This window comes from Anguilla anguilla, chromosome 6 (genome assembly GCF_013347855.1).
Source record: "Anguilla anguilla isolate fAngAng1 chromosome 6, fAngAng1.pri, whole genome shotgun sequence".
Classification (NCBI taxonomy): domain Eukaryota; kingdom Metazoa; phylum Chordata; class Actinopteri; order Anguilliformes; family Anguillidae; genus Anguilla; species Anguilla anguilla.
Window position 1 is genome coordinate 28635140 of NC_049206.1, and position 16657 is coordinate 28651796.

Below are 16657 nucleotides of genomic sequence, written 5' to 3' on the forward strand. Positions count from 1 at the left end.
CAGTATATGGGAGGGAGAGAAATATGGAGTCCTATAGAGAGAGGACAGAGAGAGAAACAGAGAGACCTGTTCATGCATCAAAGCCAATGGCCGTATTCCTGAGAGCTCTCTCCCTTGAACACCGACTAAAATAAAACTACTCCCAAGTCTGTTTATTTCTCGAGATTTTCTCCTGCGAGTTAAAGCTCACTCTCACAGCTTCACTGATCCTGCCCATGGAATATCAGTCACATTCTCACAGCAGATAAAGGCTGCACAGTTCACAGGGGGCTGCTACACACCAAACAGCTAAGAGTCTGGCAAGGGAGAAACATTGTACACAGAGCTCACGGGGAATTCCAACAAGGAGGATGCACTGAACACCAATACAAAATATTAACCGAAGGACGTACTGAACACCAGTAAGACAGTAAATGACAGGAATCACAAGTGAATACCCTGAGCCAGTTGCTAACAACAAACCTAAACAGTACAGTAATCCAGCATGTCTCACAAGGAGTTCATGTCCCCTTCTGTAGCTCACAATGTCAGTTATTTTCACAAACAGACTAGCCAGATGCTGAAAAGCTTTCTTCCTCCAGAAATGATATTCCTGCCAATTAAAGCACAGGAGAGCTGAACCGCAGTAAGATGTTTTCAAAGGAAATACAGTGACCCGGTTTCACGTGCAGTCCTAGTTTGACGAAATTATCGTGCCCTGCGTTTCTGAAAGAAAGCAGGCCATTAAATTTTGCGCGAGGCTTAAAATAAGCATTTCTAATTAGAAACGGGGAAGGGCAGTTTGCGTTCTCAGTCGCCTGTCTAAACGTACGGCTTACAGCATTAACAAGCAACTACTGCAGAACCCGCTTCAGCCGAGGAAGGAAAGGCTATGAAAAACCGAGAAACTGTAAAATAAACAAATAAATAAATAAATAAACTTACTTAGGTGGTGAAAAGTTAGACGAGGAGGTTTGCTTTTCTGAGCGAGAGGCATCGCTCAGGCTTTAGCCGAATGGGTCTTTTTTTGGGAATGACAGAGGATGGGCTGGCTCATCATTAGTTAGGACAGAGGCAACAACATCGGCTTAAAAAAGGGAGTGGAGTGGAGTGGAGGGGAGGGGGGGAGTAAACCAGTAACGGTGGCTTTGTGCTCCTGAAAGGCTATCAGAGTCCAGTAACCTACTTTCTGTGAACTGGTGTGCGCTGTCGGGAAGCGTTAGCGTCCCAGGGCTAGGGGGCTGAGAAGGGGGTTTGGGGGGGGGAGGTGGAGACCTGTTGGGGGGAACCACTCAACCTCTGTGGCCCGGCCCTCACCAGCGCGCTGCTCCGAGAAGTGGGAACGGGGAGGGGGTTCACACAAACACAGCTGTGGACACAGCCTCTCAGATTGCCTGCATGCGTCTGTGTGTGTGTGTGTGTCTGTGTCTGTGCATCTGTGTTTGTGCGTCTGTGTGTGTGTCTATGTGTGTGTGTGCGTCTGTTTGTGTGCGTGCATGTGTGTGTGTCTGTGTGTCTATGTGCGTGTGTGTGTGTGCGTCTGCGTGTGTGTGCACGTCTGTGTGTGTGCGTCTGTGTGTGTGTGTCTATGTGTGTGTGTGTGCATCTGTTTGTGTGTCTGTGTATGTGTGCGCATGCGTGTTTGTGTGCGTGCATGTGTGTGCGTGTCTGTGTGTGTGCGTCTGTGTGTGTGTGTGTGTGTGCGTGTGCACGTCTGTGTGTGTGTGTGTGTCTGTGTGTCTGTGCGCCTGTGTGTGTGTGTGTGTGTAAATCAGGGGGCGAGGAGCTTCACAGACCATGCAGAAAAGCTCACAGATTTGAGCTTGTCCACTTTTACGGGTCATGACCACCAAATAGACTGGGACTATTCTTTTACTGCCCAACTAGATTATCTTTGACACCCAATACTTTCAACAACTTAACTTGCTTAGAGTAGTTACAATTATTAGGAATATTACATTCATATAATATTCAAGTCACCAATGGTAAAAAGATAAATAAATAAATAAATAAGTAAATAATAGAAATTAGTTATTTGACCCAAAATGTCATGGTGACAGGGTTCAAGAATGAAAGGACAAACCTTCTTTCTAAAGTGCAGTAGAGCACAAGTTCTTTGCAACAACTGACATGTTTAATATTACTTTAAATACCTCAGAACATTCCAGCATGTCAAACTTTCAGAAGGCTTTCTATGAATCCCTGCTGTCAGACTCCAGTTTAGAAAGGAAGAGGAGGAAAACTCGACAGCACCGCACACTTGATAAGCACCACACGCTAATGAGGCCTAAGGGGGTAGCTGGGCACTGAGGCAGAGAATAGGCTACAGCTTGCACCCCAAAGGGAGCAGCTACCTTCCTCTTCCAGTGTTTCAAATGACAGCACACTCTTAGGCAAGATTGCTGGAGACAGCCTAGCAGACTGAACTGCTCAGCGAAGAGAGGCAAGGAAACAGCAAGAGAAACAGACATCACAGCAGTGATGTGAAGAAAAAGATCATCATAACAGATCTCAACTTCCTGTGTGAAATGGGGGAAATATCATGCTGGTCCTTAAATACTACCAATATTTCCTGCATTTGCATTAATAATACAAGCACAAAATAAAATGAAAAATGATGTACTCTCACTCTTCAACACTAGATGGCAGTCAAACATTACGTTACATGAACGAACACTTTGACTCTTGGTGAACTATAAAAATATTTATTTATCAAACGGGTTCCATTTGTTATTTTGTCTTACAGCCATCAAATATTTACTCAGTCATCTCAACATCCATAAAAGGTGTCTAGAAATAAGTGTCCATTTAGGCCAATGATATTGCAGAGAACACATCGTATGTGTAATGTGTTCCTAGTACAGTTATGTCCAGCATCTCAAACTCAGCACAAGAATGACCTCTTTCATAAGGCAAATAGAAATATTGGTTTAACACAACTACCAAAACAACTTTACAATTACACATACCATCTCTGAAGTGAAAAGGGAATTACAGCCTTGTGCAATTAAATTAAAGAGAGCTTATAGGAGCTTGTTTTGGAAAGACCAAACCAAACCGATTCAGTACGATTCAGTTCAAATTTCAAAGGGATGTGAGTCTGCACTACTGGTAATGACCAGCAAGAAGCTGCCCAGCATGACCTCACACCACTAGACAACAACAGGTCCTCACATCACCCTATGCCATATGTTTTTTTCCATTTTGCCATCCACAGAATGAGGGGTACAGCTGATGAGGGTTCCAGGCTGCTATTTAAATTATTGTCAGAATCTGAAAAGGATTTCCCCATTTTGACAAACAACTCTCAATCTGCAAACAAACTGCAGCTTCTGATAAAGACACTGTCCGACGCCTGTGACATTACAAGTCAAATACAGTCAGACAGATGCAAAACCTTGTAGCCAGAGGTGGAAAATCCAGGTTCACAAAGTAGAAGTCCTGCTCATTATTTTGTTCCAATCACCTGGATTTGCTAATTAGCATTATTCTTCAGACAGGGGGTCAAACTAATGAGTGAAATCAGCTGGCAGAGATCATGGGTGGAAGAAACACATGGCAGGACTTTCTTGCCTTTTCTCGGGAGCCAAAAGAGGATGTAGGCATTTTCAGCACGGCCGTGGCAAAGAAAAGGAAGAAGTGGTATCGGTGGACCACTAGGTGGCGCTCCACCTCTGTCTAATAATGCCTGAGTCCGGTGACTGGAGGAGCCTGGCTTTTGTGCTGAGATACTCAAGTGAATCCATGTCTCACTGCGGCCATTAAGATATTACTGCTCAATCCATCAGGAGCCCGGGAAGTAACCTCATGCCCTCGTCAAACCTCCCAATCCGTAACCCTAACTCTCCCAATCAAGTCCCCTAATCACGCCCAGTCCTAATCGGATGAATAACCTCTCACTCACAATCAGCTGACGTGCGCTGAGCGTGCTCCCCAGCAGGTAACCGAGGTCACCTGTCTGAGGGAGCTGCAATAAAGTTCCCTTTGCCTCAGTAAAAACCATTAGAGCGGTCTCAAACTCCAGTCCTGGACTGCAGTAATGACTGCCAGCTTTTAGCACGCTAGCGCACTTAAATGCTTAATAAAAACCGCCGGGATGGGATAAAGAGTCCACAACCCTAGCTTCGAAGGCCTGTATGTGGACTGCCGTTCGAAAGGACAACACAGAAAGCACAGGACCACAGTTAGCGAACGCTGCCTTGGAGAGCGTGTGAGGAGAGCTGCCTTGGAGAGCGTGTGAGGAGAGCTGCCTTGGAGAGCGTGTGAGAAGAGCTGCTTGGAGAGCGTGTGAGGAGAGCTGCTTGGAGAGCGTGTGAGGAGAGCTGCTTGGAGAGCGTGTGAGGAGAGCTGCTTGGAGAGAGTGTGAGGAGAGCTGCTTGGAGAGCGTGTGAGGAGAGCTGCTTGGAGAGTGTGAGGAGAGCTGCTTGGAGAGCGTGTGAGGAGAGCTGCTTGGAGAGCGTGTGAGGAGAGCTGCTTGGAGAGCGTGTGAGGAGAGCTGGTTGGAGAGAGTGTGAGGAGAGCTGGTTGGAGAGCGTGTGAGGAGAGCTGCTTGGAGAGAGTGTGAGGAGAGCTGCTTGGAGAGAGTGTGAGGAGAGCTGCTTGGAGAGAGTGTGAGGAGAGCTGCTTGGAGAGCATGTGAGGAGAGCTGCTTGGAGAGCGTGTGAGGAGAGCTACTTGGAGAGAGTGTGAGGAGAGCTACTTGGAGAGAGTGTGAGGAGAGCTACTTGGAGAGCGTGTGAGGAGAGCTACGTCATTAGCGTAGCCTCAGAGCCGCGGCGTGAGCCCTACCTTCCGGTCGTCGTCCTCGTCCTCCTGCAGGCTGCTGTTGGACAGGGTGGAGCTGGAGAAGACGGGGCCCTGGGAGTAGTACTGCGAGCTGCGAAAGCCATCCTTCCTCAGCTTATCGCATTCTGAAAGGCGACATGCCACACGGTCAGTTACAGTGAAGCAGAACAGCAATTATCCCTCAACACTACATTACCAACAGCATTAATAACTAAAGGGTACACAATGGCGTGGACAATATTCAACCATCTAAGCTCATTATTTACTCACAGACTAAAGAGCAATCAGCAGTACGTCAATGGTGGATTTGAATACTGCCTCCTCTACATGACCAGCAAGCAGTTCCACACATTGACTCCTTAAAAAAATATATATTCTGGAATCAATGCAGAAAGTACTTACTAAACTTATTAGCAGTAGTAATATACCATTTTTAACTACACCACTTGAACCACTGGCACTCAAAGAGTTTCTTCTGGAAACTAAAGGCGAAAAACAGTATTAGAGGGGAACACCAGCGCTCTGACTACCAAGGGGATTTGCGCTGGTCAGCTGCTACTTCTCCACCTGCCGCCTTCACTCTCGATTAGATGCTCAGCTTCAGAATTTGAAGCTTAGCGCTAAAGCAGCCTGCAAGTTCACACCTGTCCCACCAAACCACACATTGTGGAGGAGACACCTTCAGAAGGCCACAGCCATATTCAACCATCTATGCTCATCATAGTGCTGGACAAAGTGCCAAAATAATTCAGCTATCTTTCCCCAGAAATTACGAGGCTCATTATAGGCATTATATGATTCATGCACACCCACATTTCACAAAGTGTGAACAAAGAACAAACAATGTTATTCTGTATACCTTGCTCCTCAAAAAAAAATGTAAATGTTTGTCAATTTAAAATGACCTATTTTAATGCAACAAATCTAGCTCTTTTAACATAAAAAAATAAGGAGATGGTATAAAGCACTGGTGACAAAGGAATATTATGAGCTTATAAAAAATTGCCTGAGATAAGAGGAAAAATTGTTGCAGTGCTTTTTGCTAAGTTTGATGGAAACTGCCTATTGCTTATTTCAGAGGTTGTCTTAAACCTCAGATTTTTATGTCACGGTTTCAGTAGGTATATATTTCTGCATGGTACGTTCATAAAGACATGTTTTGTTATTAATGCAGTGTTTCAGGAATATTTGGTTTACAAAGAACAATTAACGTGCGTATTACACATATGCGTGGGCTGCTATTTTCCTTAGACAGCTGGTGTTGAGATGGACATTAGTCACCCCAGCACTGAGCGCGGCTCACTAACGAACGTAAACGATAGCGGAGGCTCACAAAGGCCCGCCCCCTCAACGCTGACAGCGCTTTGTGTCCCCTAACACGCACCCGGCGAGAGATAAGGCAGGCCGCATTAACGCTGCCAGCGGCCCCGTGAGGTCAGAGGTGGGCGGAGCCTCCGAGAGAGAGCGGCAGCTGGCCGTCCGTGCTCCGCCTCGGGGCATATGGCTCGGCGGGGGCCGGAGCGAAAGCGGCTGTGGATTTCCATTGGACGCGACAGCCGAGGCGCGGCGGAGCTCGGGTTACAGCAGCGAACGGCCTGCGGGGGGCAGCGTGGGGGGTAGCGCGGGGGGCCACAGAGCGCGGGCTTAAACAAACGCGTGCGCTTCACCCCGCTGACCACACGCCCCTGTGTGAACACAGCACACAGGAGGACTGGGGGGAATCGCTTAAAAAAATATATAACAAGCCACAAAAAAAGATTAAATACAAATAAAATGCTAAATAATAAATAAAAATAATAATTACAATCTCACTTTCCTAATATATATCCAGGAGAGAACAACAAAACAAACTGTGTGTGTGTGTGTGTTTGTGTATAGAAGTGGAAGAGCCTGGGACTGCTTGTGTGCTTGTCTGTGAAGACTGAAGAGGGGTGACCTTGGGTGGAGAGGGGGAGAGATGACAGAATTAGAGGAGGGCTGCAAACAAAGCAGGCTCACGCTGTGCGGTGTTTCTGAGACAATGCAAGTACATTTTAGGGACTGGAAAAACACAACATTGGGAACAACTGAACAGGAAGTGCTAATAGAAAGCGGCCAATCAGAAGGCATTACAAAGCCGTTTGATAAAGTTGTAAAAGAGCTGAGGGTCAGAATTGAGATTCGGCACAAACATGCTGGAGACTGAGGAGGAGGAAGAAACTGACGAGTGACACAAACCTGTGAGTTCAATAAACAACCTCCTTTCTCACACAATACACCACACAGACAGGTGCCTAATGTGGGGGCTTTATGAGCACGCTCAGTGGAAGCAGCCTGTTTTGATCCTTCAGCTGGAAAGAGCTGTAACCAAGACAACGGGTCTGGGGATTCTGTGTTCCACTCCAGCAGCATCAGCCGTCCATAAAATGACAAACAAACTTTGCTTTCTTTCCATCTTATAATAATGAGAAGCAATAAGAGCACCTAGAATAAACATTTTCTTAATGCTCCTTACAGGTGACAAACTTTGGGAAGTGGCTCCCTTTTTTTGGAGCATTTTTTCGATATATATATATATATATATATATAATTTTTTTTTTACAAGGAAGTCTAATTACAAAATTGTTTTCAAGTGTCCCCAAAGGCCTCTACTTCCCCATGACTCAAATGCCTCCTGTTGTTAGGATACATGACGTCACACAGCAACACACATACACACACAAACACACACGCCCATGAGCGCGCACAAACACACACACATACACGGAGTCAGCGAGCCTGCTGTTGAATGGACTGGACCTCCCATGGTAGGAAGACGTTTCATTTTTAAGAGACCACACCCTAGCGTGATTCCTGTGCCCCAGGGCCTTCTCCTGGAGCGACAAACAGGATGCGGACGGCCTTTCCCCAGCATCACAGGAGCCACGACGTCCCCGTCATCAGCGGCCAGGCTCAGATGAAGCAGCAGATCAAAGCGCCGTTTGGCCTTCCACCAGCGGACCGTCGACGGAAGCTTCTGGAAGGAGGGCTATCGACCGCAGAGGTCTTCGATTGCAGAGATTACGGCCGGAGCGTACAAAAAGGTCCGGCTGATGAGGGGGGCGACGGGTTCAGACGACACCGCTAAGCCCCCGTCCGCCATCCCTGCTTTGAACGCGCACTTGAAAGGGGCACTCGCAGTCGAAGCTGGGAGCCCGCCGAACTGCCAGGACCCGTCTAGGCTCGGCAGATCGGAGGATCTGAGAGAGCTGGATCAAGGGCCGGGGATAAGGTTCCCTTTCATCCAGACAGACAGACAGACAGACAGACAGACTGTTTTTTTCCCACTGCTGCGCAGCTGCTCTGAAACTGCTCTTTAAACGCCTACATCATTCATACTCACGCTTCCACCACAAGACTGGCTAAACCAATGAAAACCAGTCTTCTGCTCTCATTCTCTTTCAGTATCCGCCTTCAGGAAGCCAGTATTTCTTGTTGCACACAGAGAAGACATAAACACCCTGGCGGTCTCTCCAAGTGAACCCCTCAGGTAAATAGATACCGATACTTGCCGTTCAAACCTGCTTTCCCTGAGGAAATATACAGTGGGAATATGAACCAGTTGCACATCCAGTGAGACATAAACATAAAAAGATGAAACTGATCTGGGCCAGTGCCAGCAGGCAAAGTCTGAGCACCATAGATCTACTCATGCTGCTAGATAAAACCTTGCACACCACAGATGTACTGTTGTCACCAGATATATATAGCCTATCAAAGTTTACTGGTCACAAGTTTACATGGACAATATTTATCTGTGGTGCATGGTGAATGTGCGCCACTGGATGATCCCCGCTGACTCATTATGAGGACATTCTATCCCAAGATCCTTCTTCCTCCTCCAAAGCCGGGGGAGATAATTAGCTCATTAATTCCATGCCAGTTCATGCAGATGGCACACAGAGCTTGGCATATTCACTTCCCTCCCGCATGGTTTCCAAAGCAACCGGCAGGACCTTGGCACTGGCGTGCAAAGCACACCGATTTCCCCGAAACTGGAATGTTGCGCAACCAACGAATTTATCGTTAACGTAACTCGGGAGGGATTTCTTCGAAGGGGCATGGCGAGCACGGAAGACTGGTTTACTGGTGGAGCAAAGAAGCTTCCGGAAACGGGAGCGGGCGGCGCTTGTTCCCGCGGGTGTCCCTCGCGGCCCGACCGCGGAGCCCGTTAGCCTGACGCGCAGCCGGCGACCCCGGCGGCAGATTTTACGGGCCGGCGAGCGGAGAGCGATACGCGGGGGCGTCTCCCTCAGCGGGCGTACGGACGGGAGAGGAGCAGAGAGAGAGAGAGAGAGAGAGAGAGAGAGAGAGGGAGCGGCGTGGCCTACATTCACCACGGCCCCCTCCGCAATTAATCACGTCCTCCCAGGTCACCGTGGAAACACTGCAGACAGCCGGCGCTGAAAGAGGACCGCTAAGTATGGCAGCGCGTTATCAGCACGCGGCATCCACCTGCAGCACCGCCCTGTAGGATCACCACACACAGACACCGTGCAGTAACACCAAACACAACTGCCAGGCAGTGATAACGTCCCACTGAGGGCTGTGATCCACATGCACTCTTTTCAGGGTACACTTTCCCTGACGTTTAATGGGTGATGACCCTTTAAAGATTTTGTATTTTTCTATTTTTCTGTGATGTGTACCGTTCTCCCCTGACCGGCTTTGTTTGGACAGGCAGGCTTTCTTTCTCTGGAAAACAATTAAAGAGATAGTGCCTCTGCTGCTGGGTCAGTGGTGTTTTTGTCTGGTAGAGGGTGAAATGGACTGAAGCTGGGCTGGACTGGTTTATCCCACACACTGTCCACCGTTCTGCTGCACACCAAACGCAGCCGGTCAGGAACACGTGCGATATGACCGGAGCCGGGAGGGGGTTTTGACATTTGCCTCTTCCCCGTGCTTGTACACACATCACCATGGACACGTGTGAAAAGAACTCCACGCATGGGAACTTCACTGAGGACATGGGGAAATGCCCCCACTTCCCCACCAAGCCCAGAGGCATGATGGGGAGGGACCCAGGAAGGAAGCTGTCAAGGCCTATCAGGAGCCTCCTAACACCACTGTCATCCAGCCGCCTCATTAAATATTGAACCTCCCAGAGCACGCCGATATCGAGCTTTCAGAGCAAGTCCATACTGTTTTCCTCTATTTGCATCTGTGTCTTTACTCTACCCTATGATTGCTCCTAACACATGCGGTGACTGCAATGTAATTATATAAGGTCATTAAATGTAAGTTACGCTGGATAAGAGCATCTGCTAAAGCGCTACAAGAAATGTAATGTCATGACCTTCAAGACCCACTGGCAAGTTTATAGGGACAGAGGAAGCTAAAAAACCAAACAAGTCTTAAGTAGTTTGAGCAAGCCATTTGACAAAATACGTCATTAAGCATATGTATTGTTTAAGAGTAATTATGAGTTGTTACTAGACAATCCTGTCACAGCAGCATGGTGACGTCACTTCCGGTGAACATTGCCAGGGATATAAACCTCGGAACAGAAGGTGTTTTAGTCATAGTTCTGTCTACCTGCACCTGGTACCATCTGCACTGAAGCCGGCTGGCACTAAAGACCAGCCAAGACTGACTACTCACAGAGGTCACCTGGTGGTCAAGGGAAAATGTCTGCACCATAACCAGGCAGGGAGATTCCTTTCTTCGCACAGTTGTGACAAAAACAGCACTAAATTGAAAGGCCCAAATATTTGCGGGTTAAGACACTAGAGGCAAAGAGACAAAATGGAGGCTTTAAGAATGACAGAAAACCTCAAAGGACACATCAGTAAAATGAGTGAAGTTACAGTAGCAGATAGCCTGTGTGCACAGCCAAAGCTCAGAGGCTGGACAGTAGCGCAGAAAAGACAGACAGAAACAAAGATAGAGCCCTAGACTGGCCCAGAAGGCTGATCGTGGACCATCTCCAGAGGTGTCTGTTACAGCCCGATACCTTGTAGCAGGTGCCAACAGGTAAAGACGGACAGACGGCAGGACTCCCCCAACAATCCTTAGGGAATAAACGATAAGCTCAAGGCGTCCACCAATCAGCTGCCATCCAGTTCACCCAAACAGTGGAGGGGTGGCAGACTCAAGGTCCTACAGACATGTTTTACACCTGCCTTGGCGAGGGGGGAGGGGGTCGATGGAGTGAGCGATGGTGCAGGTGGTCCATACGAGCTCCATCAATATTGACGAGGCGGGTGTAACCCTAGAACACCGCCGGGCAGGGGAGGGGTGGGAGGGGCAGCCCTTTTTCGGGAGATGAGAAAAGGACGAGAGCACAATGGGCCCTGGGTTTGAGCTGGGTGGGGGAGGGGAGGGGAGGGGAGGAGAGGAGAGGGGGGCCGGCTCAAGGGGGGGTGACTCAATACAATGAAGTATCGAGTTGCTTATCTGCCTCCCTCTCCCTCTCTCCCTCTCTCCCGCTGCCTTTATCTCTTCCCACAAAAGGGGGGTCGGGGCTCGGCGATAAGATCTCGCCGCGGTGTGACCGGGTCCATTTTCCCATGACCGCTCCCCGGCTCCGGCTGACCTTGGCGGAGGGGGGCAGCGGCTACCCCGCTCGCCCGTAAAAACAGGTGATGGTGTTCCTGAAACGTCCGATAGCCTGTCGGAAGCCGATAACCTGCTCGCGCTCTCCGGTTGCCAAGCCCCCGCCCCCCACACCTGTGTTTGCTAACTCCCTCTAATGGCAGACTGGAATGGGAGGTTGACGTGAGCGCGCTGTGCAGCTAAACAAACACGCAGACGTTTTCACAACAAGGTGAAAAAAGGTAAACGTCTGTCTAGAATACGGGAATGCTACACGCTATCAGGGGCTAAAGGAAGTGATGTCCCTGCCCAAGTTAACTGTCTTTCAGCTACTTTGACTTTGAGTCGTGCTCAAACTTCGGGAATACTGAAAGCAGCTAGATAAGGTCTGTATACATTAGAGTAGTTTTGAAAAAATATTCCAGCAGCTCTGTCCGCTCTCTCACACACTCACCTCGCAGCGCAGTGTTCACAGGCTGCTGGCTCTCTCACACACTCACCTCGCAGCGCAGTGTTCACAGGCTGATGGCTCTCTCACACGCTCACCTCGCAGCGCAGTGTTCACAGGCTGAGGGCTCTCTCACACACTCACCTCGCAGCGCAGTGTTCACAGACTGATGGCACTCTCACACACTCACCTCGCAGCGCAGTGTTCACAGGCTGCTGGCTCTCTCACACACTCACCTTGCAGCGCAGTATTCACAGGCTGCTGGCTCTCTCACACACTCACCTCGCAGCGCAGTATTCACAGGCTGCTGGCTCTCTCACACACTCACCTCGCAGCGCAGTATTCACAGACTGATGGCTCTCTCACGCACTCACCTCGCAGCGCAGTATTCACAGGCTGCTGGCTCTCTCACACACTCACCTTGCAGCGCAGTGTTCACAGGCTGATGGCTCTCTCACACACTCACCTCGCAGCGCAGTATTCACAGACTGATGGCTCTCTCACACACTCACCTCGCAGCGCAGTATTCACAGGCTGATGGCTCTCTCACACACTCACCTCGCAGCGCAGTGTTCACAGGCTGCTGGCTCTCTCACACACTCACCTCGCAGCGCAGTGTTCACAGGCTGAGGGCTCTCTCACGCACTCACCTCGCAGCGCAGTGTTCACAGGCTGCTGGCTCTCTCACACACTCACCTCGCAGCGCAGTGTTCACAGGCTGCTGGCTCTCTCACACACTCACCTCGCAGCGCAGTGTTCACAGGCTGCTGGCTCTCTCACGCACTCACCTCGCAGCGCAGTGTTCACAGGCTGCTGGCTCTCTCACGCACTCACCTCGCAGCGCAGTGTTCACAGGCTGCTGGCTCTCTCACGCACTCACCTCGCAGCGCAGTCTTCAGGTTGACCTTGGCCTGGCGGTGGAGGTCTTCCACGCAGGGGGGGCGGTTGCCAGGCAGGAAGACGTTCTCCTGCTGGTGCCAGGGCGCTGTGTAGTGCACAGTCCACCTGCTCTCCTCATCCAGATTAGACACAGCTGCAGAGACACAGAGAGACAGAACACAGGTTAGAGACACTGTGCCATAGAGACACTCAGGGACACACTCCCATTGAGACACACTCAGGGACATTGTCCCATAGAGACACACTCAGGGACACACTCCCATTGAGAGACACACTCAGGGACATTGCCCATTGAGACACACTCAGGGACACACTCCCATTGAGACACACTCAGGGACATTGTCCCATAGAGACACACTCAGGGACACTGTGCCATAGAGACACACTCAGGGACACTGTCCCATAGAGACACTGAGGATGCAGTCACTGTGGCTATTTTTACAGTTTAAAGAAAGTAAAATAAGCACAGTCATATCACCAGCTGTGGGGTCGCTGTAGGTGTGCACTTCCCACATCTTCAGTCTTTTAAATCTGGAAAAACTGGTTTTAAAATGAGCCATGCTGCTGGAAATGACAATGCGCTTTAAAAAAAATATATATACAAAGATGCAAAGAGCAAATATTAATGGTGTGGGTGAGGCATGGGAAATGTACAGTTCATTTTTTATGCAAATAACCAAATTAACCAAATAAACAATACTGAAGGCATAAGCCCCTAAATCCAATGGGAAACAACTCAAGCATACCAGAGAGGATTAAGTAGCTACTTCATTTTGTAGTGCAAAAAAGAAAATGCTATTGATGAATTGATGAATGAAAGAAATCTAGAGTTAAAGCCAACTGAATTAAAGCATACGAATTTCAAACACAGTACCTTCCATAGCATGTTGACCATTACACTGCTCAAAGCTTGACCACAATTGTCATTTCATTCAAACCCATACACCATTATGCAAGCATCAATGCACGCTCCCACTGGCCACATCATTGATCATCATGTGACACGTTTGCTCTGTTTTAAATGATCACCTGAATCTTTGTTGAATTCCCCCACCCCACATCTGTCAACAACAACAGAGGTCAATTGGCCATCACTCCACCCATGTTTGCATTTGACCACGTTGAAGGTGGTGTAAAATAACTACAACAGAACCTTCAGAACCCAAAGGAGTTTATATGGTTTTGTAAGAAATACGTCATTTACCACACGCTACACATTTGACGGGTGAAATTTAATTCATGTGCAATCTAACATAATAGGAATTCAGGTACAGTTTAAAAATGAGGCAGAAATGACTATGTACTGTATCTGAAACTACTGTTTGAAGAAATTGTGCGTGCATGTTGCTTAGTACAGGACGCCATTTTGATGCTATTAAAAATAACACAATCCATGCTCAGATTCCAGTGGTGTTGGCCAATAATGAAAAAACAGAGGAAAAAAGGCTCACCATCAAATGCTGTTCTGTCTATTCATCTGGTAAACCAGTTAACACTCCAACACAGAATAAGGTCACATGAAAAAGTGAGAGTTCCTAAAGCTCATTTTGATGACCATCAAGGTCCCAAAATTCCAGCCCGTTCCCACAGCAAATGCTGCCATTTGACTGAGCAGCACAAAAGGTGGGGCGGGGGGGCTGTTAGGACAGGTGCGAATGGGCCGTACACGGAAACACCCCAGACGTGGGACATCCCATTAGACCTGACGGCATGCTGATGGGACTGCCGTTAAACCATCCTGTTAAACCATCAGCTGAGAAACCTACCAGCTGCCCTCGGGAAAGAAACAAACTGCATTTGTACTCACGGTGTGGATAAACAAGAGGAACCTGACCATGCTACACTTTCACCTTCAGGGCAAAAAAACATGCTCCATGTTCTAACTCAGAGAAAACTGACTCCAGGTTCTAACTCAGAAAGAACTGACTTCATATTCTAACTCAGGGAAAAGGAGATCCAGGTTCTAACTCAAGGAAAACGTGCTCCAAGTTCCAACTTGGGAAAAAAGTGTTCCATATTCAAATCAGGAAAAAATGCTCAATGCTCAAACCCAGTGTTATTGTCATGTGGGTAATAAACAATGGGGATGGAAGCAAGTGATGTGACACTGGACTATGTTTGAGGGAGTGCTTTGTATCAGGTGTACACAGTGTCAAATTTCTGTAAAACACACGAGAAAGCACTATCTAATATAACCTAATCTTACCTAGTGAATGCAAACACCAGTACAGCAGTCAGAACAGGGTGTTTGCGCAAAGGTTGACTTGGGAGATAAACCTGACAAACTTAGTTTCTAGCCCTTTGGCATTTTCCGTTACAAGCACCTTCCAATTTCAGATTTGCATATCATTAAAGTGACTCATATACCATGACAAAGATGTATTACCATGTGGTAAAGTATTACAGTGGTAGAAAACTCCTGGCTGAGTCCAACTGTAATCAGATAGATAATCAATTGCCATTCATTCTCCATCAAACTAATTTGTCTGCTGTGTTACTGATAATAGTTTTTTGTAATTGGTCATAATGAACACTACAATATATAAAGAAATAAAAATACACTCTATTTCACAAATGGGTAACATGATCTTCATCGACCACACCGTCAAAGTGAAAACCACATCAAAGCAGTTTGAGGGAAACTGTGGGAGAGTGAGTGATTGACGGTCCCATCATGTGTCATCCCGATCGACAGAGGGTGAGAGAGGCGGGTCGGAGTGTTACGCCACCCGGCCGCCCAGGTCATGTGATCAAAGGGCAGAGAGGACCGCAATCGACCGCCCGACAGAACCGCCAAGTCACGAGGCGCAACCATACGGTACGGCAGGACGACGGCCCGCCGGTCTAGACCGAGAGAGGTCCGCTCGTTTCAGTCACGCAGGGCCCAGAAACGCTCGGTTTAAAAATAACCTCCCTCGCCGACGTGTTCTCTGAGCCCTCCTGAGAGGACACTTCTCCTGGTGGAAAAAGGAGCCTGGAGCTCCACGTCCCCTCCGCTCACCCTCCCCTCCCCCCCCCCCCCTCCCGCCAGCACGTGATGGGGGGCTCGCGTGGACCCCGGGGTCACTCGTCTCAGAAGGGGAAAAAAAAAAAAGAATAAAAGGAGGGATTTGGTGGGGAACCATCACAAAAACGCGCTTGTTTGGGATTTGGATCTTGGGATCAGTCTAAAGCTCAGCGCTTATACCGGACCGGTCTGAAGCTGAAGTAATCCCCCCAGCCTGCCCTGGAGTATCCCACCCACCACTCAGAGGCAGCCAACGGACCTCCACAGCCAGGCCCAAAGCCACAGGAAACCAATCACACATCAATACGTGTCAATAACTTCCTGCTATTGATTATAGGCCCCAGTCACAGGCACCCAAAGGCAAAATTGCAGCAGTGAAATTAGTTGCCCACTGCGAGCATGGATTACCAATCAGATTAATGGGGGGGGGGGGCACTACCACAGAGTTGTTGGTGACTTTCACTTTGAGAAGCCCCAGAATCAGTTCTTCAAAAAAGAACGCAGTGCAGACGTGCAAACGGAAAAGCGTGTAAGCTGCCACTCAAAAAATATAAAAAAAACTTAAAACGAGATCTCTGCGTGTTCGTGCGGCAGGGTGCCTGTGATTCCATGCTTGCGCCCTGTTAATTGCTGGTATCGATTCAGGCCCCTCGGTTACTCTGGTGTGTAAAAACCCCATTAGCGGCGCGCAGGTCCAGTGTGAGCGAGGAGGAGTGTTTCCTGTGAGACGCGTGATGGCGTGCTGCAGCCCCTTCCAGCTGAGCCGCGGCTGGGCGAGCCCCTGTTCCGCGCTCGCTAGCGGAGCGCTACGCTACGGCATCGGCAACCTGCCGAGAGCACACCCGCACGCGCTCCTCACACGGGGCCAGAGAACCCGCCCGTCCTCTCTACAGCAGGGACAGGAAACGGCACAAAGGGCAAAACCTGAACAAAGGAGACGCACGGAGCACTGCTGCTGAACACGGCTGAGAGACTGAGAGAGCACT

At 48.8% G+C, this 16657-nt stretch overlaps 1 protein-coding gene across 6 annotated transcripts in view; it reads right to left on the reverse strand.

Moving 5' to 3' along the window:
* nhsl1b (NHS-like 1b) overlaps nt 1-16657 on the reverse strand; it is a 153235-nt gene that overhangs the window by 15920 nt on the left and 120658 nt on the right. For all 6 annotated transcript variants that reach the window (XM_035422151.1, XM_035422149.1, XM_035422152.1 and 3 more), the window contains exons 2-3: nt 12645-12797; nt 4768-4889 (exon numbers count right to left, since the gene is read on the reverse strand). In XM_035422151.1, coding sequence (XP_035278042.1) covers nt 4768-4889; nt 12645-12797 — 275 coding nt within the window. The remainder of the gene's footprint in view (nt 1-4767; nt 4890-12644; nt 12798-16657) is intronic.